General features: G+C 41.9%; 1 protein-coding gene across 1 annotated transcript in view; it reads left to right on the forward strand.

Annotated features, from left to right (window-relative positions):
* The window catches only part of KCNK13 (potassium two pore domain channel subfamily K member 13), a gene marked incomplete at both ends in the record, with an annotated part of 127,234 nt that continues 102,831 nt past the window's right edge, over window positions 1-24,403 (forward strand). Inside the window, one exon of the mRNA XM_080617927.1 lies at window positions 1-337. Coding sequence (XP_080474053.1) covers window positions 1-337 — 337 coding nt within the window. The remainder of the gene's footprint in view (window positions 338-24,403) is intronic.

A 24,403-nucleotide genomic window follows, 5' to 3' on the forward strand; every position in this document is an offset into this window, starting at 1 on the left:
ATGGCGTGTCACGGCGGCTGCTGCTCCAGCGCGGGTCGCCTGAACGCGGACAACGCGCGGTTCCTCCTGCTGGCGGTGCTGATCGTGCTGTACATGCTGTGCGGTGCCGCCGTCTTTTCGGCCATCGAGCTGCCCACGGAGCGGGAGGCCAAGGAGCGCTGGGAGGAGCGGCTGGAGAACTTCACTCGGCGCCACAACCTGAGCCGCGCCGAGCTCCGGCACTTCCTTCGGGAGTACGAGGAAGCCAGTGTGGCCGGCATCCGCGTCGATGACATCCGGCCCCGGTGGGATTTCACCGGAGCCTTCTATTTTGTGGGCACCGTCGTCTCCACTATCGGTAAGTGGCGGGACTCGCCGGCGGCCTCGGGAGGGCCGGGGGTGCGCATCCCCCTTTCCTCCTCCCCAGCTCCCCGGGCGCACAGCGGGCTTCGCGCCTGTGCCGGGCACCGTCCTGTCCTGTAGCTGCTGGTGTTTTCCCTGCTCCTGTCGAAGACACACGGCGGCGGGATGCCCCACGCGTGCGGGAAGCGCTCTCCCGTGGGACGGCCCGATGCGTGCGGGAGCCCGACTCGCTGCTCGCCTTCGGGCGGCGGACGGGCTGCCCCCGGGCGTTCCGCTCGCCTGCACCGGGGAATTTGGCCTGGGCAAGCGGTGGCGGGCTTCGCGCGAGAACAGTCACACCTGAAGTCGAAAGCTTTAAACAAACACTGTATGTCCTTAAATTCTTACAATAGGAATGTAAAGTCTTATTATAGCAAATCTTAGACCTCGAGGTAGGTGGCTTTGTAGGCTGTAGGCCTAGAAGAGACCTTTCTAAGGCTCTAATCTGGTTTAACAAGAACCATAAAATGCATTTTGCTGTGTCCATATGCAAAGTGTGCAACTTAGAAAGGCTGGACGTCAAACCACTTGGCTTTCTGCTCTTCTGGTTTTCTGAGGCAGAATCAGCAAGTCAGTGGGCACTGCTTACTTTGTGAATAAACCCGTGTGTATTCAGGTTGAAGGAGCCTTCGGGGGGACAGAAACTCCAAGGGGGCTGACGAGAATACAGTAAGATGGAAAGGGACAGCACCAGGAACTGGCACAAGCCAGGGAGCCCGTGGGAGTCAACAGAAAGACTTGGTTTGAGCAGCTGCGAATGGCTAAAAACCCCAGAGAAGTGGAGCTTGCTTTAGTTAAAGACAGGCAGCTTTATGTGCATTTGCCAGTGTGACAAATGGGGTCACTAAATCTTAGTAATGGTATCGCCAGTTCTCATTAGTCTGCCTCCACATGTGAAATGCACACTGAGGAATGATTGTTTAATTACCAGTTACTTCAGGAAACCTCTGTGAACACTTGTTAACTTCTTGTTGCTGAAGATGAGTTTTGAGATGCCTTGCTTAATGTGGCACATGTGAGATTTTGTGCTGTTCTGCAGTTTTCTACAGTACCCGACACTTCACAGTGGTTCTGCTCAACCTCTTCCTGCTACTGAGTTTCTTAGGGCTGGAGTTAATTTTGTAGTGAAAGATGTCACTGGGCTAGTTTTATATTTCCTCAGGGCATCAAGCTTTGGATGTTTTGTGTCCTTAGACTTCAAGTCTGTAAGACCCAAGAACTATGCTTAAATGTTCTGCTGAACTGGTAATTTACAGTAACATAACATCATTAAGCCCATTTTTGTGAACTGCTGTAGTTTGTTTGCATTGTAACACCTCCCTTAAGGTGTGCTTCTCTTGTATGATCAAAACACAGTGTTGATGCTAACTGTTGCTACAGCCATGAAATAGTAGTAAAGACTTCTCTGAAGTCCACCTGGTCACCGCTGTTTCCAGGGGAGGTCGCTTATTTGCAACTTTTTTTTCCTGATAGATGTTTGTCCAAACTGATATTTTGAACCTGCGCTGCTGGAGATTCCACAACTTCCACAAGGAATGCAGCCTTGTATGTTAGTATTCTCACCAGAAAAAAAGGCTTTCCTGATGTCTTCTTTACTGCAGTTCAGTGACTTGCATTGTTTTTGTCTTACCATACTTAATACCCAGAGAATGATTTCTTAGGTACTCAGAGATCATTGTCATGTGTCCCTTCAGTCTATTCTAAATTCAGAATGCCAAACTGTTGTGCCCTGCCTTGTTGTGGTGCAGTTACTTCTTGAATGATTAACTGGTGCCAGTAGTTCTTACCATTGATGTTTATCTTGTGTGAGATAGTTAAGCAGAGAAGGGTATCTGTGGTCTTATTAACTCAGCTGTTTCTGTCTTGCCAATTTCTGTTGCCCACAATTTAGAGCTACATCGATGTTTGTGCTGCAAATGTCCTCAAGACCCCTTTTTCTTTCAGGTTGTCTATGGTCGTAGGCTCTGGTGATTTACATCTAGTCCCTTCCTTTGACCAAGTGTTGACCTGTTTTCTCTGTCTTATCAACAGTATAATTTTCTCAGTGTGTTTTATCAATTGCATCATGCTTTCTTAATCCTGTCAGTGGCATTGCACTTCCTCGGTTTTATCAACAGCATCCCTCTTTCTGACTCTTTTCGGTGTCATTGCTGCTTTGTGAGGCCGATTGTGCATTTCAGCCCTTTATTTTAGCTTGGGCTGTGGACTGGGCTCTCCAGACGTGCACAAGACTTTTCTGGCCAGATGCCCTCAGCTGTGCCCCGCAGCAGCGTTCTCCTGCAGGCTCTACAGCCACACACCATATTGGGGTCCTAACAATAGGTTTTGTTTATGCATCTCAAATCAGTATTTCTTCTCTCAGCCCTTTCCAAACGGTCCACATCTTTCGTTTCCCAGTACAGTGCCCTAAAATTAATGTATTACCTCAGTTGTGACCTCAAGGGATTGTTTCTTGTGTTTTTCAGTCTGCACTTCTGCTACCTATATACCAAAGTATGTAGATGGCTATATACATTTCTACACCTAAATAAAATGTGGTGCCTTCAGTTAAAGGCACTTTTTCAGGAGTAGGTGCCTTTATGGCATGTTACTAATATCAGCTAATCTTCTACACACAGTACTATGTGCTGGTATAGAAGGTTACTTAGCAGGTAAATTGTTGTGAAAGCAGTCACCTTTTATTTCATTTGTGAACTTTATTTTTTCTCTTTTATGTAGTGGAAATAATTTTGATACTCCAGAGTAAAAGAAATACTGTCATATATTTTTGACTTTCAGAGGAAAGAAGGGAGTTTTGCAGTATCTAAGGGAATAATATTGCCTTTTTAATTAAAGACTCACATAAAATGTTTGCCACATAGATACTGGTGCATGATATCAGTGCATTGGGTCAAGAGGTCAAAACTAAATGTAACCAGCCTATTTTCATTTGTCAAGAAAATACAAAGCTAAACAGAGCTGAAGGAATAAAATCTAACGTGTTTTTTCTCAGTTCAGCAGTTTAGAATTTGTTCCATAAAGGCTTTATTCCTGTCAGTGCTCAGCCTATAAAAGGCACATGAAAATCAGGAGTTATGTAGTGTGATACAGCACTAAGGTTACCTGTACAGTAAGTGGAAGCATTAGAAATGTAAGAAGGTTACCACACGCCCAACTGGGAGACTACCTAGACTAGCCAGGAGGTAATCCCAAGGAAGAAGATGGGGTTGAAGCCCCTCCATCCTATGAAAACAGGTGTCCAACTCTAATCTGGAGGGAGGAGCCCACAAGTGTGTAGTGTAGTAGTATGCAGTACTGTCTCAGGATGCAGGAGATCAAAGCAGCTTCTTTCTCAGCAAGGACTTGAAGCCCCATGTCTCAGCATAGTGCCCTGACCACTGCTCCAGGGAATAATTTTTAGATGGAACTAGTGTTTTGTGTTGAAACTCACCCACTTTGCATAAACTACTAAAATATTCTGCAGACCAGACACCCAAAATCTAGCTCCCAGTTTGTGCTTCAGTGAATGCTTGTGTGGTCTGTACAGGGGTTTACAGCATTTGGTAGGCTCTGGGTGTTCAGCATTAGACTGTAAGATCCCAGTCATCCTCAGGTGCTCTGATATCTGAGAACGTTCTGTGGTGCCTTGGGACAGTAGTGCCTCCAAGAGGTAGGGAGCTGCTGCCCAGGAGTTTGAAAATCTACACATTGGATCACTGCTTATCTTTCCCGACAGACACCTGGGCACTCTCAGTTCCACTGGAAATAAGTGAACACTGTCACCCTTGAGCCATACAGAGGTTTTGCAGACTAGGGTATTTGCAGCATCTAGGTCCTCCTCTGCTCTTTGAAACCATTGGAAAGAACTGTTGCTGACTTAAGTTGCACCAAATGAAGAGTTTATCAGTGTATCAAGATACTCTTATGTACAGTTGTTTTCCTTTAAATAGCTTAAGAAAATTGAAAGGACTCTATTCCCTTTTTCTTAACCAAAAAAAAACCAAACCAAAACCACCTATACTTACCCCAGCCCATATTATGTTTCTGATTAAAACCTGTTTATTTCAACGGTAAATGGAATAAAATGTATGTCATCATATAGGCATAGCCTGAAGCAGCTCCTCACCTGATGTATGATGTGGCTGCCGTTTTCAGAGGAAGGAATTTGAGGGAGGACTCTGGAAATGGCCTTGTCCAACCCCCACGCTGCAGGCAGGGTCAGCTAGACCCACATCCTGTCGGGGTTTGGATATCTCCATGGATGGAGACTCCATAGCACTCACAGGGCAACCTGTGCCTGTGTTTGATCACCTTCACAGTAAAAGAGGATTTATTTTTTCCTCCTGTTCTAATGGAATTTCCTGTATTTCAGTTTGTGCCTGTTGCCTCCTGCCTTTTCTGTGTGAACTGTTTATAAGCAGTGAGGTGGAGGAGGAAGTATCATCCTCACAAAATGAGGTACATTTTCTGGAGAAATTGTCCGAATTTGCAGCCTTCCTTTCTGCAGGAAGCTGCGGCATGTTGGGCTGGAGGTATAAAGCGTTGGTGCAAGGTGAAAGAACAGATTTGTCCACCAATGCATTACCTGAGGACCAAGAGGTAAAATTTCCTGGAGCGAAGGGTGAGATCTTTACTGCAGAGAGTCATGAGCAACTACACAGCATAGTATCCCTTGTACACAAGGTGTAGAAGGAGTCACAGCATCTTCTTTAAGCAGCTTAGAGAGGGTTGATTGATAGGAGTGTCATTTCCTAATGGGGAGATCTGCATGGGGTGACAGAGCCACACTGTCCATGTACAGCAGTCTGTGGTGGACTGAAGGAGGGATTGCTTGCTGATCAGTGTCAGAGAAAGTGCCCTCTTTGTCATTTTCACCTGTGTAAGTGCAGTACCTACTACTGAGTGGAGTTACAGCTGTGCAGAAAACCCAAGCATGTGTGTGGGATAATGCCCAGCAACCCACCTAATCATTAAAAGCAGAGAGCTGGGCTACTGCTTGTAGCCTTGTCTCTACCATATGTAGAGTGAACAAAGGGTAGCAACTGCACTGAATGCCCCACCTAAGGCCAAGAGCCAAGCTTACTCCTGGTGTCACCAAGACCAAAGGATTCACCATTACCTAACTGTACCGTGCCTAAGCTATTTAAACCTGTACAGCACAAGGTGAGTTGTTCTCCCAGCTAACATTTCTATACCTCAAATATTGTTTATGCTTCAAGCAGCCCTAATGATTCAAAATGACCTGCTTTAGCCACTGAGCCGTAACCTGGGCTCCATCGTCCCAGGTGGGACAATTAGATAAGATCATCAGAGCTAGCATTTTCTTTTTCAGGGATTCATTCACTTTCTGGGTTTTTCTAATCATAGATTTTGTTCTTCTCTTTTTTCTTTTTTGGTGAGCCAACACTTGAAGAAAGTTGCATGTATGCGGCAAGTGCATCTTACCATTTAGAAGGAAGCAATACAAGTCAGTGCTTTTAGTTATGTTTCTAGTTGTGTCCCGTGTTCGTTAATGAAGTGTCTCATCTCTCTGCTTTACTTTATCCAGCCCAACAGTGAGAACAGAACTATTCTTTGACCTGGAGAGGCTAAGGTTGTTTTTATGCCCATGAAGTGTATTGTCGTTCTTGTCCTTGAATGTCAGTTGCTTAATTGTGAACTTCAGAAGACACCATCAGGCCCTGAATTGTGTCCCAAATGTGACCCTCTATACATTTTATTTTAAAGAGAACCTTTCTTCCCTTAAAAATAGTGGCATGCAGCTGTTCAATAATTGCAATGATTAAAATTCTGCCACAGGAAGGGGACTTTGAGTTTCAGTTCCCTGCTTTGACCGCAGCTGTCTTTTTTTGGCTGTTCTTGATGAAGGCTACACTTAGTGAGGAGTGATGTTTACCTGATTTACAGTTTTATGGATCCTTTACTAATTCCAAGATACTTTTCACTAAGGCTGCTCTTGGTGCTGGACACATTCCTATGAAGAACATCTTGTTCAGCTTGGGGGCATCCTTCTGAGGTGCCTACCTTCTTCCTGGTATGATGTACAGAACCAGACCATGCAAGGACTAGATTACGTTCCCAAAGCCACCAAGCCTCTTGAGCCCTTTCCTGGATATAAAGTACTTTTTGTCATCTTGTCATGCTCAGCAGAAGCACAAAGGTTGCACCAGGCTGTTTGGATTCTCTTTCAGATATATGATTAGAAATAAAACATTTAGTTCCAGCCTGCTCTGTTGAAAGTAACTTACTGATGGTTTGCCTCCTTTCTTCTATTGTAGAGTGACCAGAAAGATAGGAATATCCCAACTATCAGTGCGGGTCATGACTGCTTAAGTTAGCGTGACATCCATTCTCTCCCTTTGAATATATCATGTCCTGCAGTCTCTGCTTTGACACCTGAAAAGGTGTAATACAGGTTACTGAATGTCATGTCTGCTGTCATTTCCTTTTGGCATACTTTAGAAATTATAATTAGTTTCCACAATGACAGAATATTCAGGGATCTCATAGTTTCAGTGCAGAAAACTAGGGATTCTGATGAGCAGGAATAGTATACAAGAAACAGCTTTTTAAAATGTCACTGCAGTAGTTAATGTGTCAACAACTGTACGGTGATAATTTAAAAGTGAGAAGTGCGCCTGGCTGAGTGAGTTACATTGAACAAAGAGATGAAAATTAGAAGGGAAGACTGCTTTGAAATATTTCATAGATATGCAAGAAATAAAATAAAAAAAATAAATTGTTACACTGATTGCTTTGGAGGTTGTTTTTTTCGGAAGGTGTTGAAACAATCCTGCTGGCCTTCGTTGTGTGAACAGAGCAAACAGGATTTGTTATTTTTCCAAATAATGTAGTGTTTGCATTAGGAGCACTGCAGAGCGGATTTGAATTAAAAATAAAAAATATCTTGCTCAATAGATGTTTTAAGAGTGGAGCTATGAAAGAAAGAGGAAGAACAAGGCTTGTCCCACAAAAGCAAGAGGAAACGGCAGCCAGAAACAGTGAAACTGGAGGCAGCAAAGAACAAGGAGGTTTACTTGACATGCAGGGAGCTGGCAGTGGAAAAAAAAAAAGGGGAAGAATGTTTTCTCTCTCGTTTTGATACTTAGAGAAGAAAGTTTTGTCTAGTGTAATATAAAAAAGTCGTTCATTAGTTATAGGTTATCTTTAAAAATGCACAGGAATACTCCTGCATTGGTAGCCCTGAGAGCCTGGGAGGTGTGTGTGCTAGGGAGAGTGCTTCAGGAAAGGCATCTGTAGAGTAAAAGGCTTTTCACTTTTTATTTCTATCCTTTCTTCTGCTCTCCTGCTCTGTGCTGTGTTTGACAGTAAGGGGTGCTTAGGGTGATGCTTTAGGGAAGTTGCAGGTAAACTGAGTCAATTTACTTGCTTTACAGAGACTACCAAGTAGTTGTCAACTCACTTAACTTGTAGTCACTACCAGCCTAGGACTGCATCTGTTAATAAACTAGAACATTCCCCACGTTTGAAAGACTTAAATGCTCCAGTGAATGCTTCAGTACAATTTTTACTGAAAGCTTACTATAATATATGACAGATTGTATAAAGGAAAGATGTAGGGAAAAATGTGAGAAGGAGAATGGTGGTTATGACAAGATGGCCAGTAGTCTCTGCATTACACAGAACAAAGTAGAAATGTTCAAACAAAGCAAACCATGTAACAGAAAGGAAGTATAAAATTAAAACAACCTGGAAATCCTTTAACTAGCAAGATCTAAAAATGTACAGGTGTGGTAGTCTAGCATGTGGTAGTCTCTTGGACACTGGTTAAAACATAAGGGTAAACCAGATGGTTGTAACCTATCAGGTCAGGGGAAAGGCCAGGTCTGTTCTGTGTAAATTTTCTTACATCTATTAGTGCTGAAGTCTTCAAATTATTGATCTTCAAGTCCTCCATTTTACAGAAAATATCTAAGATGGGTCAGAAGAAATTAATATGTCGTAATGTGTCTGTCCCTCTTCCCTGACAGGAAAAAAAACACAGAGGTTCCAAGTGCAAAGGTAGATATTTATACTATTGGTCTTGAAATTTAGATGAAATAAATCCCACTCTAGCAATCTGAAGATGAGCACCCAGGCAGTAGTGGAATGAAACCAGCACACCACTGTTTGCAATCCTGACTATAACTTCTATGCAATAGATTCTCTGTCTCTTAAATGAGATCAGTAAGTCATTAAACACACTTTAAAGTCTGTAGAGGAAATAATTTTGTCAGTTGCACCCTCTCAGGAAGATTTGGATTAGGGTGTTTTTTTGTGAGGAGCTGGCAAGATTCTCCAGGGCATGACTTGATTGTAGTGTAGGATTTATCTGTGTACAGTTGTGTGTGCTGAGAGATGAGCGCAAGTTCTCTTGCAAGTTTTTGAAACTTAAAACCCACTTAAGAGGAAACCTGCCTGGATTTGGCTCTAGCCTAGTTTCATTGGAAGAGTAGAAGGCAACTTTTGTGACCACAGAGTGGGAGAGTTAACTAATTCTGTAGAGGAGGAGGAAGAACAGAAAACCAGGGGATTTCAAGAGCAGAACTTAGAGATCTGCAGTGGGCAATCTCAGAGGAACCAAAACCAAAGGAAAAATGAGTTGAAATGGCAGGCTAGCAGTTTGTCAGACAAAATGCACGAATAATGCTGACTCGAGTGATCCAAATGTAGAAGGAGGACAGGAATTGTAATGGAAGATGAACATGTCTACATTTTTAGATTTATTGATTTCAGTCACAAGAAGGAAGCATATAGAAAATGAAATCAGTGAAGACAAAAGGAGTACTATGGAAATACAGGAACTGAATAAAAAGTCCAGCCTCTCAAAACATGGTGCTATTAGCAAGGGATATCAATGGTGATGTGAACTCATTCATCAACAAAAAACTGATGAGAAAGACTAAGAAAAATATCAGTCTGCTCTATAGAAGAGGAATAACTCAACAAATGACTCCAAGAAGGCTGAAGTGTTTTAACGCCTTTTTCTGCATCAGTCTCCTGAAAAGGTCAACGCTGAGCTGATGTGTGGTACAATTAACACCTGTGATAAAGAATGGGTTAGAATCCCTAAATCTGTCAGATCTTTTCAAATCATGTAAACCAACTCAACTGCATTCTAGAATATTCAAAGAAATTACTGTATTAATAAGGAACCCTTTGGCAGCTCATGGAAGGGGCTGAAATTCCAAGCATTTATGATGGCAAATATTTTGACAGTCTTTTAAAAAGGGATGATAACAGGAAGGAATTAAAAAAGAAAATTATGGCCCAAACAACCTTAATTCACTGAAAATCACTTGAGTGGGTAATCAGATCAACTACTTGTAAACATCAAAGTGGAAATGAGGAGCCACGTAATCATAACATGAAATTATCAAAAGCAGATCTTGTCAAATTTAGTCTGTCTTGTTATATGGCAGGATAACTAGCCCTGTGTATAAGAAATAAGCGACTGATATCAGATATCTTGACCTATTTTTTAAATCACATAGAGATGTATGAGGAAGATAGCTGCATAATATTTCTATATACTGTACTGGGAAGCATTGTCTGGAATACAGTTTTCAGATTTAGACTGCTTCATTTGTAGAAATAGGGTCTAGAAGGAAATGATTGGTATGATCGGACGTCTAGAAAGCAGAACGTAGATAAAAATTGGAAGAAATCAAGGAACTTGCACAGCTGAAAGAAGGGAACTAGAGAGGGAGAACACTGAAGCAGGAAAGATTGAACACTGATGTCTAAATGCATGGTAGCTAGGACATCTGTTAACAGGCTTAAATTGCGACAAAGTAGATTCAACTTGTACATGAGGAAAAGTTTCCTAACACTAAGTTCAGTGAATCAGTTGTACAGGCTCCTTAGAAATGCTGTAGAGACTTCATCACCACAGTCCCTGACACCCAGAATAACCAGACACCCCACATGAATGATGCTGTAATTCCATCAATGGGCAGTGAATGGATGAGATGACCTTTTTATGCCTCTACCAGAGCTTTTCCCCCCAGGTTCTATGATAATAGGTATTCATTAATGGCTTTAAAATTAAAGAGGGTAGATTCAGGTTAAAGATTAGGAAAAAAATTCTTCACTGTGTGAGGGTGATGAGGCCCTAGCACAGGTTTCCCAGAGAAGTTGTGTCTGCCCCATCCCTGGAAGTGTTCAAGGCCAGGTTGGATGGGGCTTTGAGCAACTTGGTCCAGTGGATGGTGTCCCTGCCCATGGCAGGGGTTTGGATCTAGGTGGTCTTTAAAGTCCCTTCCAACACAAACTGTTTCATGATTCTATGACAATTATCCCTTGTTATCCCTCCAAAAAAAACCCAAACCAAAAAACCCAGTGGCGTTCAGCACACTGCATATAGAATCTTGTTCTTTGGCAATTTTTCACTTGTATTTTTAGAGTGCAGATAAAAAAAGTGTGTGAAAAATTTACACGGAACTTTCTAGGTTCTTTTTTTTTAAAAAAAAAACGTTCAGGAAATTAAAGGAACACTTTAATATTAGGATGAAGCAGGCTTTAACATGTGCAATTATGTTACCCTGCTTAGTATACATCTAAAATTAAATAATCTTTAGAACAGCCTAAAATAGAACTGATCATGGACTGAGAAGCACTTAAAGTGAAATCAGAGATAACAATATCTTTACTGCAGTTGGAATGAAAAAAAAAAAGTCTGAATGGGAGGAGATTCATCAAAATCCAGATCTTTACTTTGAAGAACTTGGTCCTATGAGGAGCTAAGTACTTTGCTACAAGTCTCTATTTTGGCAGCTGTAATTAGTTGTGCCTCCTACTGCTAGTGTTAGATATACTGTATGACTTGGAGACAAAGAGCATGAAGAAAGTACTGTTGCCTATATTCAACAGATGAAGATTTAAGGCAATGACATTTGATTTAAACTGAGCAGTGGATATTCTCTACTGCTGTTGTCATCTCTGTGTTGAAGAGGGAGACCTGACAAAATAAACTGTTGCTCCCTTTGGGGCTCTACACTTGCATTGTTTTCCTGAAGAAACCAAGGGATGGGAGGAAGTGTAGGAAGGGTGGCTAGGCATGCCCAACCCTTGCCTTCATGCGCAGATGGGACATGACTGAGGCCACTGCTGTGGGATCCCACTTTACAAACACAGACAGATAGCATCTGAAGTTGTTGGAAAGCCCTAATGATTTGGATGGCCAAATCCTATATTCAGAAGTGACAATTAAATTTTCTAACTTTTTCTAAGTCCATATACTCCCAACCCAAGGCATTTTTTGCGCAAAACCCTGATAAAAATGGAACATAGTCCTTGAGGTGGCGTGCAGCAAGGTCCTTTGTAGGACGTCTGTGTGTTCAAATGAAATGTGAGTTCTGTAGGTAAGCACTGGAAGGAACATTGCTGGACTGCCCAGCCTTTGTCCCAAGCTCTTGATACTGCAGCCCTCTGCAGATAAGGAAGCAGATCAGGAAATGCACCATGCTCCATGGCAAAGACTGAGTATATGAATTCCAGGCCAAGGAAAGCTCTCATAGATACTGGGAAAGCTCCAGGTGGGTCAACTGGAGAATGGGTCCATTCTCCTGATGGTAACTCTCCAGCCTGCTCACCTTGTGAAAAGGTCTCCCTGCTAAAATTCTACTACTTCTGACTATTTCTTACTTCTAAGGCATCTGTAATTTTCTTAAGGCATCTATAATTTTCCAGGCTTGAAGTTTCCTGAGGCTGAGCTGGAGACTAATTCTGTCTATTGGAGCACAATGCAAATGCAGGTGTTTTGACTGGAATGGTGACACATGAAGTACTTAGTTTTCCTATTTCCTGGAGAGAAAATTACATTTTTTAATTGAAAGCAAAAGCCTAATCAGGGCTGAGGACACCGGGTATGCCATAAAGCGGGAGAAGTCAGAGGAAAGAAAACCACCAGTTTAAACAAATTACTTCCTGGTTATGGGAGCAGTCTTACTTTATCCAGTGGGTGAATTCTAGGAATAAAGAGGGTCTAAGTATACTGAATAGTGAGATTTTTTGGAGGGGTTTGTTTGTTGGGTTTTTTTTAGAGAGACTATATTGACTTACATGATTTAAAATTAGTCAGTTAAAACAATTATTTATATTATACTTGTTAATAGAATCATAGAATAGTTAGGCTTGGAAAGGACCTTAAGATCGTCTAGTTCCAACCCCCCTGCCGTGGGCAGGGACACCTCACACTAAACCATGCCACCCAAGGCCTCATCCAACCTGGCCTTGAACACTGCCAAGGATGAAGCATTCACAACCTCCCTGGGCAACCCATTCCAGTGCCTCACCACCCTCACAGGAAAGAATTTCTTCCTTATATCCAGTCTAAACTTCCCCTGTTTAAGTTTGAACCCGTTACCCCTTGTCCTGTCACTACAGTCCCTGATGAAGAGTCCATTCCCAGCATCCTTGTAGGCCCCCTTCAGATACTGGAAGGCTGCTATGAGGTCTCCACGCAGCCTTCTCTTCTCCACGCTAAACAGCCCCAACTTTCTCAGCCTCTATTCATATGGGAGGTGCTCCAGTCCCCTGATCATCCTCGTGGCCCTCCTCTGGACTTGTTCCAACAGTTCCATGTCCTTTTTATGTTGAGGACACCAGAACTGCACACAATACTCCAAGTGAGGTCTCACACAAAAGCAGAGTAGAGGGGCAGGATCACCTCCTTTGACCTGCTGGTCACACTCCTCTTGATGCAGCCCAGGATACGGTTGGCTTTCTGGGCTGCGAGCACACACTGAAGCTGGCTCATGTTCATTTTCTCATCTACCAACACCCCCAAGCCCTTCTCTGCAGGGCTGCTCTGAATCTCTTCTCTGCCCAACCTGTAGCTGTGCCTGGGATTGCTCCGACCCAGGTGTAGGACCTTGCACTTGGCATGGTTAAACTTCATCAGGTTGGCATCAGCCCACCTCACAAGCATGTCAAGGTCCCTCTGGATGGCATCCCTTCCCTCCAGGATATCAGCTGAACCACACAGCTTGGTGTCATCGGCAAACTTGCTGAGGGCGCACTCAATCCCACTGTCCATGTCACCGACAAAGATGTTGAACAAGACCGGTCCCAACACTGATCCCTGAGAGACACCACTCGTTACCGGTCTCCAGCCGGACGCAGAGCCATTGACCACAACTCTTTGCGTGCAGCCATCCAGCCAGTTCTTTATCCACCCAGTGGTCCACCCATCAAATTGAAGTCTCTCCAGTTTAGAGACAAGGATGTCATGTGGGACAGTGTCGAACACTTTGCACAAGTCCAGATAGGTGACATCAACTGCTCTGCCCCTGTCCCATCAGTTCCGTAGCCCCATCGTAGAAGGCCACCAAATTGGTCAGGCAGGATTTCCCCTTAGTGAAGCCATGCTGGCTGTCACCAACCACCTCCTTGTTTTTCATGTGCCTTAGCATGCCTTCCAGGAGAATGTGCTCCAAGAGTTTGCCAGGCACAGAGGTGAGACTGACTGGTCTGTAATTCCCCGGGTCATCCATTTTCCCCTTCTTGAAAATGGGGGTTATATTTCCCTTTTTCCAGTTGTCGGGAACTTCAGCTGACTGCCATGATTTTTCAAATATGATGGCCAGTGGCTTAGCAACTTCATTCGCCAGCTCCTTCAGGACCCGCGGATGGATTTCATCAGGTCCCAAGAAGATAATTATTTTGACTCGGATTAGCCCACATATAAAAAAATGGGAAAATTGTGGTAAATTATAAATTCTGGGGGGAAGGGTTGCAAACTTAATCTCATTATTAGCTGACTGTCTTAACTGAGTTTTAGACAGTTTATTCAAGATATAAAACACTGAAAAGAAAGGCTGTGATTGCTATTTACATTTACTGGTATGGATAGTAGTGTTTCTTTAGCGGAGTTTTTTCAGCTGCTGAAGTGAAGCATTGTTCAGGTGATAGATGCACCAACAATCACTATGTCAAAGTTTTTTTCGGTGCAGTAAAAAATACTTCAAAACAGACTTGTTTCAATATTAAAAATGAAAAAAAAACTTTTATACATGAATAATAATATTTGAAATATTATTTTATAATTTATATCCAGGAAAACTGTTTAGGATTATAATATTAGGATTTTTGTAGCATTTGTGTGGCTTAAGTTTTCCATTGAGTTCACATTGCCACCCCTGAAGGAAGAATACAGCCTATGGAAGTGTTTCGGTCTTTGTGACTTGAGCAGATTCAATATATCAGAAGGTGGTGTTGATTGCAAATATAGCCTAGGCTTTTAGCAAACCTCAAACCAATTTTGAATTTGAGGTGGTTTTTTTCTCAGAGTATGAATGTTAATAAGACCCTAAATGTTATTTTATTCATACAGAAGAAATGACTATTTCAAGTGTGACACTTTTTAATAGAAAGCAGTTCTGCTGAAAAATTAGATAGTCTTCAGTTATTAGAAAGCTAAAAAAGTGGAAAGTATATATTGCTTCAGTGTAAAACTAACATTGTACAAAGGCAAAACAAGTAGCAAAACATTGAATTTAAATGTACCAAAGATGCAGACTAAAAAAGTTTTCTATTTTAAGCATGCACATGTATCCATTTTGTACTTTTCTGCAACACTTTTGTAGTAGTTAGTCATAACTTCACAGCAACAGCTGTCCAGCCTTCTCACTAAAATAGACTGTTCGTTGTGTACATCTGTGCTTGTGATTCTCTTATTCATGCCAGCAGTGTAGCCTGTACAGACAGCTGGGCTTTGCTGATCCTGTCTGGTAGAGGGTAATGCTTACCAAAAAGGCGTGATACTGAGTTCCGTGTTCCTTTGCACACACTTAAAGTTACTTATATAGTCAAGTTCAAAAATCTTAAAGCTGGTTAGAGCAAAACCAACTTGTTCCATAAATTGCTGTGAAAATAAGGAAATGTTACAGTCCAGTTAGAAGGAGTTTGGGGTTTTTTCTCCTGAAATTATTTCCATAAAAGTATAAATAGGATAGTTCTGCTAGGGTGGAACCTGCTCTTTGAATGCAGCCATTCTTTCGTATTGCAGATTAATTCTTTCTTTTTCTACCTTCCTTTTGTATTATACCTGCATCACATCTCTTTTCCATTCCCGTTGCACTGTGCACTGGCACTGTGGTGCTGTTTACTGTAAGAAAAATACTTTGTAGTGGCCAGTTTCTCTCTTTTTTCTAAGAAGGAGTTAATTTTGTTGTACAGGCTGCCCTTCTTCTTTTGGTCTTTTGCCTATAATGCTTTAAATAGGAATTTTTTTGTCTGCCCAAAGAATTAAAGTCTGCATTGTCCATCTCAGGCTGCAATATTCCTAGTCCATCAAGTAAGCAGGTGCAAGCTTGGTTTGTGGCTTTATGAGAAAGTTCTTAAGACTTGGGTGTGAGGTGTCCCTGCCCATGGCAGGGAGGTTGGAACTAGATGATCTTAAGGTCCTTTCCAACCCTGACTATTCTATGATTCTATGATTCTAACACTGTCCTATGTGCTCCAGGGAGCATTACTGGCCATTCCTTCCTCGAAAGTGCTACTTCACCACAAATTCAAACATCCATGTGCTGAAAAGAGACACTTCCTTACAGATAAGCTGTAAACCAAAGCCTCTTATCATTAGAACTGTCCTGGCATCCTCTATATGAGTAAGACTTTAGCCTTGCCCATATTTTAATTTGGATGTGCCTGGTAAAGGTAGATAAAAGACATTCTCCCCACATTTTCAGCTGGATGCTGTATTCTGACTGTTCTCTGATACCTCATGGGCTTTTGTTTGCTATTATGTTACAGCCTTGTTTCATGGCAGGGCTGCTATAGTTCAGTGATGGTAACAAGACACCCCTATATAATCTTAAAAAAGGAAATCATTTTGGAAGGAAACGTGTTCCAGGAGTTATTAGTGTTGAAGTGTTGCAAAGAAATGAAACATTGCTTTTGAGCACTCTCATTTACTCTTGGAGGCCATTAGTGATAGCTTCAAGGTTCCCCACATTTATTCCTTCCAGTTTCTTTGTCTGGAATTTGAAAGAGCAGAGGAATAGGAGGTAGCATGTAACAGGCTTGTCATAACTAGATACTAAACATTTTGTAATTTATGCAGCAAGAACTGGGTTACTGCTCTGCAAATTATCCTTTTATAAGGAGAAATGCTCTTGTTAGCAATGTTTTTTCTTTGTCACTCCCCCAGAATGAATTATCTCCTGCTTCAAAAGCTGATTCAGGAGGGTATTGGGAAAAGAAATTAACTGCATGAGTTTTTATTGCAGGAACTTTGGAACTGTTTTCCTGATGTGTTTAAAGTTGAGCATGTAAATAACAAGGTGGGGGAGTTTGCAATCAGTTTAAAAGCCAATTTTTTGTACTGTACAGATAGAAATTGCTAAGCGTTTGCTACTCAAATCAAGGACAAAATACTGATTTTTGAAAAAACATATTTAGTCTGTAAGTCTGTGTCATATCTTGGACAGGCTGAGGCACTGAAGGGTATATAATTTTAAGATTAATTTTTTATTTTACCATCATCTAGGGGATTAAATCAAATGTTTTATACAACCTGTCTGCAGAGCCTTCTCACCCTAAAGAAAACACTGACATGACTCAAAATACACCCAGAACAGATCTGCTGTTTACCAGGTGATTTATGGTCATGTTTCAGAGCAGACTTGCACTTTAAAAATCAAATTTTGCTCCCACTGAATAATTGCAGGATATCATCCAGTAGTCTTAGTTTATGTATTTGCTTTTCTTAAAGTTCTTTCCCATTGCCTCTGAGGCTCACTGAAGTAAATACCCTGTAGGAAAAGAAGATGTAAATCCTACTTCTACTCTTCTGACCATCAGCTGGGTATCGCTGTTCTTTTTAAAGCAGGCACCTGGGCAGCAAGCAGGCAGAAATGAGGAGGAGGTGGCCAGTAGAAGTGATCAAGGCAACTGCAGAGAAAAAGCGGCTCCCTGTAAAGGGCCAGTGGGCAGACAAGTGTTTAGGCTGACAGTCACAGATTTAGAGACCCTGCTGAGCTTCAGCAGCCGTACTCATTACCCTTTACTCAAACTGAAGTGATCCAGCCGTCTTTTAGTGCCACTGAGTATTATCCAGGTGTCCTGGTTTAGCAGTAGCAGTCATTTTTTTCTGCTGGTGCAGTGCTGTGGTTTTGACTTTTGGCCTGGGAAAAATATTGATAAAGCTGATGTTTTCAGTTGCTGGTCAGAATGTTTACCCTGACCAAGGACTTTGTGAGTCTCATGCTCTGCCAGGGAGGAGGAGAAGCCAGGAGGAAGCAGGGACAGGACACCTGACCCAAACTAGCCAAAGAGGTATTCCATACCACAGCACGTCATGCGCAGGATGTAGAACTGAGAGTTCCCGGAAGGGCTGGATCATGGCAGGGTGGGGGTGAGGTACCGGTTGGTGAGCGGTTGTATTCTCTTGCTTGTTATTTCCTTTATCATTATTACTATTAGTGGTAGCAGTAGTGATTTGCGTTATACCTTAGTTATTAAACTGTTCTTATCTCAACCCGTGGGAGCTGCATTCTTTCGATTCTCCTCCCCGTCCCTCCAGAAGCAGAGGGAAGAAAGGTGGGGGGGGAAGTGGACTGCATGGTTCTGATTTACGGCCTGGGCTTAAACCACGACACCAGGGTAAAAGCCACAGATATTCCAGACGTTCTGAAGATGTAGGTCTGGCTAAAGAAGGTGTTGAGTATAGGTGCTTGCCTTTCAACAGTGAAGCTATGCTCCAAAAACTTTTGGCTTGCATGTTCTGGGACAGCTTGCTTTAATGAGTCCTAAGATAGATTTTGTCTCTTACACATGCTAATTAGGGTATCACAGAGGTGCTTGTTCCTACAATATTTCATTTCTTAAAGTAGTATTCTTCAGCTATGCCTTTTCGGGTTTTTTTGGGGGGAGAGGTGCAGGGTGTGGGGTTTTGTTTGATTTTTTTTGTGGGGTTTTGTTTGTTTGTTTGTTGGTTGGTTTGGGTTTGTTTGAAGCAATGCATTATATCAGCAGCACTTTCAATTGCAAACAGATCATTTTTCCTTGATTGAACATATTGCACAAGAAGGAAGTAATAGCAAGTAGCCCAAATCTAGCAGGAAAATGGGCAGCTCAGACGCATACAAAAATACCAGTTCAGTTTCTGATGTGTTTATTTGCTGCTAGAGCTGGGAGATAACAACAGTCTCATACCTAGAATTGCCTCCCTGACAGATTAAAGGGGGAGCATCGGCAAGTGTTTGCAATCCCAACAAAATCACCTCGACTCCTGACACAATGAGTAATTATAAAAACATAAAATATGTGAAACACACTTAAGTATTAGCTTGCGATATCTTAGAGTTGACAGGGAATCAGCACCTGATCAGCATGGAGGAAAGTCAAAGCAAGAAGTGTGGGTGAGAAGAAGCGCTGCTCTGACTTCCATAAGCACTTCCCAGCACTTGCTCCTGGTGCAGGCCAGTGGTTCAAGGTAGGTGACTAAACTGAGTTAAAATAGCTGTGGAAGAAAGGAATAAATGTAAAGGGACATGAATTTATAGGAAAACAGTAAGTATCCGATGTTATGGGAGACTCATCTGAAACACTAAAATCACATAATTTGTTTACCCTTCATCTTAAAACACCATCTTAATTGCAAATGGAGTTCCCTTTTTTCCCCCCATGCTTTTAACTGTTATCTTAGCTATTAACTGGAGCTGTGCCCAAATTATATAACTGGAAAAACTAAACCCTCATGCCTTGATTGATGCCTGTGATTTGCAAGAAGGAAGATGTTCTCAGCAAAGCACTATGTAGAAGTGTTTATCTAATCCCAACTGCTGTAAGAGTCTCCTGTAAGTAGGGATGTGGGATGTGTCTTACTGGCCCACAGTATCCAGCCCACTATTCCTCCACTGCCAGGGGGTTATGCCTCTTGTAGCTGAGGGAGGACTTGTTTTCAGTAAAATTATTTTCTTCCTCATTCTTCCATTCTGTTCTGCAAGTTTAATTTTCCATGTAATGCCAAGTGGGCCCTGGCCCTATGTTGTGCTGTAGAATCATAGAATCATAGAATAGTTAGGGTTGGAAAGGAACTTAGGGCCATCTAGTTTGAACCCCCCTGCCATGGGCAGGGACACCCCACACTAAACCATGTCACCCAAGGCCTCATCCAACCTGGCCTTGAACACTGCCAAGGATGGAGCATTCACAGCTTCCCTGGGCAACCCATTCCAGTGCCCCACCACCCTAACAGTAAAGGATTTCTTCCTTAGATCCAGTCTAAACTTCCCCTGTTTAAGTTTGAACCCGTTACCCCTTGTCCTGTCACTACAGTCCCGGATGAAGAGTCCATCCCCAGCATCCTTGTAGGCCCCCCTGTAAGTGCCAAAATCATGCAGTACAGATAACCAGCTATGAAGAGATAGGTGTTAAGTGGACAATCTCCTGACTCCATCTGAATTTCTTCTAACCTGGAATAATAAGTATTCCTTGTTATCTGAGCTCTTGTAAATACAAACATTTGGTCATCATTTTATCTACCCTTTAACGGTAAATTAGGCTGCATAATCCAGAATTACAGACCAAGTTATAAAATGAAAATGTGTTTAGCAGAAATATTTAAAAAACCAGCTTTATTAAGAAAGGAGCTAGCTAGTCATTGGTTTGCCTGCTAAGCCCTTGGACTGTGGAACTGTCCCAGGACACAGTTTTAGTGCTCAATTAGAGTGTGAGAGGACAGTTTGCGATAGTAGCATGTTCGAAGGAGTTAGAGGAAGCAGTGACCTGTTAGAGCTAGTTCAGGCTCAAGATACCATTTGCACAGACACTCCAAATGTTTGTATAGATCAAACACAAAAAGCTGTCTGCAGGAATACTTCCCCCTCTTCTCCCTCCCCATTTTTCAAAGCAACATGGAGAAGCCAGATACTCAATGTCAGGGATTCTGGACCCTGCCAAGGACTCCACTTGCTGAACCTAAAAAGGAGAGTGGTTTCTGGAAAGTTTCTGGTATTGGGACAGTTGGAGACCTTTTCCCAGAATAAGAGTAGCTTCTCCCCATGCAGAAGGGAGCCTGAGGAGCCACCAGCACAGCTAGGCTCTCATAAACCTCCGGCTCTGCGACAGGTTGATTTGGGGTCACAAGTTACTTGTCACTGGACAACCCACAGAGTGGGGCTGCCTCTCAGCCACACGCAGGGAGATCAGGGCTCTTTAGTAGACCACTAAGGAAGATAGCTTCTCATTGTCAGCATCCTGTTTCTGTTTTGGGAAAAATAGTCAAAACCAAAATGTTTCTGTGAACCACTTGTGTTTGATGCTTTGTTACTTCCCCTGAAAAATGTTTTGTTAGAAAATTCCTAGTTAATTCCACTATGCAGAAACAATTAAAATGTAAGTAATTTTCTTTCTTTATTCCCCTATTGTTTTTCATTTTTAAAAAGATATTCTATTTTTAAAATGAGAAATGAATCAAGCATCTGGCAACATGGACTTTTCTTCCCGTCAAGTAACTATTATGGGACTTGGTAAGAAGTCAGTTTGTTCTGCCCAGGGAAGTTCATCTCTGGTGGCCAACAGAATTTTTCTTGAATCCAGGGAAAACAAACAAACTTTTTTGTTCCATAGAGGATGTCAGAAACCTCTGCCTTAACCACAGGGCCAAATTCAAATTCTCCTGGGCAAAAAAACCTGACAGTGCTGGTGGATGCGAACATAAGACAGTAAAGTTGGCCTTCCCTATCTTTTCTGAGGCTTTTGCTCTTTTAGGTCTCTGATTCAGAAATGGATAAATCAGTGATAAAACACAGATTTAGCCCTGCGGAGAGGTGTGTAGCTCAGTTTCATGACTTTGATGAGGCTTTGCCCATAGGAAAACATCAGAATCCTAATGTATTTTAAGTCTTTTGTAGACTTTGCTTGGAACAAGCATCCTGAGAGACACGAGTTATGCAGACATTTCAGCTCTTCATATTTAATTGCCACTTAATTCAAATCTTAAAATGGAATAACTTTACTGATTAGTGCTCCCAGCAGCAGTAAGGCAGAAAATGTTAAGGTTACATCGTTGTGTTAACATGCAAGAAAGGGAACTTAAATGGGTATGACAAACTTTAACAATATGCTATGTGTTAGATGTAAATGTAATTGATTGTCATCTTCTCACGGTGATCAAAAGACCTACAGATAGAAGCAAAAACCTCAGCCACATCAGGTACAATTTTTAATTACTTAGAATAACAGCCATTTCAAAAGAATGGGCAAAGACTTTTGTAGTATATGGCTACTGATTTTCTAGCAATGTGCTGTCTTTAGCACTTGCCCTTTCAGAGGATATCCATGAAAGTAAATCTATGCAAGATCACAGAAAACTAAGCAAAGTTAAAGAAAAAACATACTCAGCAGAGTAGATGCATAATTCAGCACTGCACAGTAAGATGGATACGACCCTGAAATACCGAGAACTGGTTAGGTTTTGTTTTCTAAAATCACAAATTCAGTTTTGGTCAAATAGAAGCAGTAGAAGTAGGGTTTTTAATTTCACAAGTTCATTTCTTAAATGGAGAATGTAGTGTTTACAAGTAGTCCATTCAGAGGAGTATATCTGTCTCACAGCCTCTCTGGGTCTTGTTTTTTGTTTCAGGGCTCAGTAAGGCTGTGGGGTCTGATGACAACAGGAATCCAACAGACACTTCTATGAACGGTTTCATTAGGACACCTTTTCTATTTTATATAAAATCTCTTTAGTCAACCACAGACTTTGCACCTGATCCTCACCCACACTTTCCTTACTGTCTACTTTTTCATTTGTTCCTGACCATTACCTTGCCCCTGATGACAACACAGGCATGATTGAGGCTTCCAGGCTGTGCTGGCCTGGATCTTTGGTTTTCTGATGAGTGCTGTTGCAGGACAGAGCTCTGGAGAAGCCCGTAGGGACCTTTACCTGAGCCAGCTGTCTGGCGTGATAAACTAAGGGGCTGACAGGAACAGTTTTTAGAGGAGCAAAATCCTCTGAAGAATCTCATTGTTATAGGGCAGAGATGAAAGATGACCCCTTAACAGCATCTGTAAGTGGTGACAATCAGTGTCAGGGCTTTGCTGTATTGACAAAATAAAAAAGTAGAGGTGACACAGTCATTCTTCTCTGGCAGATCTATGTCCGCACTCCATTTCTTCTGCTGTTACAGCTGGCACCATGACCCAGAATCCCTAAGAAGGGACAGAACAGGTTCTGTCCCAGCCTTGTGTTTAAATTGGTGGTTTAAACACTGCTCCAGGGAATGAGAGAAATGCTTGAAACCTCCCTGTTACAAGGTAGGATGTAGAGTTGGAGCTTCTGGCTTCCCAAATGATGGGTTACTTCAGTCATTGCCCACTATATGCAGTAAAATTAGGCACCACCACTAGTGATTTTGAACAGCATTCCTAATTGCCAGTGCCTCGTAAAATTAACAAATGTAAGTCAAAAGATACAAAGAGTTTGGACATCTCTTTTCATGACTCCTGGAATGCAAGGTTTGGATAGTCAGGCTGAGTTGCTGTAGAGTATTCATGGCAACTCGGGTACTTTGAATAAGTTTGTGGAGCAACAGTGAGGCTGTAGGAATTTTGTAAGATATCTGGAAAGGGGAAAGTCTGAATAGCACGTTTGAATTTCTGTGTTGAAAATGTGCCTAAAATAGATGATGCTGTAGACAGTGTCTGAAATACAAAACAGATTTATGCAGATGCTTAATCTTACACATCCTCAGTAATTACCCTGAAGTAACGAAACTTCTTATTCTGTGCAAGCAGTGTCTATAAACAGGTCTCTGCAGAAATGAGTTTTAAATGTTCCTTCTGCAGTGATACATAAAACATATAACTAGTGTAGTAGAAATTGTTCTTTTGCTTTTTTTTCTCCATTTATTTCTCACAGGACAGTGAAGTGTAGCTAATTTTCTTCATACGGGCATTTTTTAGCAAGGTGAAGTGGAAGAACAAGTGGTCTTCTTGTAAAATCACAATCTGAGAAGGACAAAAATGCGGCTATTTTTTAGATTGATTTGATTTCAAGGTTTTAGTGTCCATTCACTTTTAAAATTCTCTTTTTAAATTATTATGACAGCAATACCTAGGCTCGATGCTCTGATGTGTGAAGTAAAAGAATAAACCAAATACTTGCTATTGAATAATGCTCCTGCTGCTGATCTGAGGACTGCAGAATCTGCCGAAACTTCTCATGGCAGCACCATGGGAACCTCTGGAAATATCAAAAGGTTCAGTGATTACTGTCAAAACATGCACAAAGTAGCTATAAAAAAAACAACCCTTCAGCACTTTAGAGATTATTATCTCCTTTGAAACTTTCTGGATTGTAATTGGTACCAGTTTAGTTTCACTAAATTAAGAGCACTTTGCTGGAAAAACAGTCATTGCCCCCTTTGACATAACATAATGAACCATGGCAATAACAGTTTAATGGCCATTAGTCAACTGTATGCAGGAAGTGTGAAGCCTAAACTGTGTGTGTGTGGCGTTCTGCCCTTAAATCACAAGGTCTCTGCGCAAGATGCTGCGCTGCCAAGGCCTGCCTTGACGTGCTGCCAGGAGCCTGACCGCGCGGGCCATCATGCCTATGAACTGTGCTAATCAGCAGGTGCAGGGCTGCAATATTAGTTTAGACTTGGGTCAAAACTGCTTTTTTCAGTATATCAGCTTTAGAAATGAAGATTTCTAATCTTACAGAATGTTTCCTTGCAGAAGTTGCAAAGAAGGCTGCCCAGGCTATTGGGACACCTCTGTGTAAATCTATGTTTGGCACATGTCATGGCACAGAAAACCTGCATTCATTTACACACCTACACACAAACAAGTGAAGTAATAATAGAAGTATATAAATGAACCAAACTCACAAGGTTTTCCTCAAAATTATCAGTGTTTGATATGGGATTTTACTGTTTTCAGGAAGCATATTTTCATGTAGAAACTGTTTATATCATGTAGCTGACTTCTGTGTTTAGTAGGCAGCTCAAATGCAGGAGTAATGTTCCTGTATTGAATACCAAAACATGTTTATCTGGTCAAAGTCATACGGAGGCCAGTGATGAAT

Source organism: Psittacula echo (assembly GCF_963264785.1).
Source record: "Psittacula echo genome assembly, chromosome: 5".
In the NCBI taxonomy this organism is placed as follows: Eukaryota; Metazoa; Chordata; class Aves; order Psittaciformes; family Psittacidae; genus Psittacula; species Psittacula echo.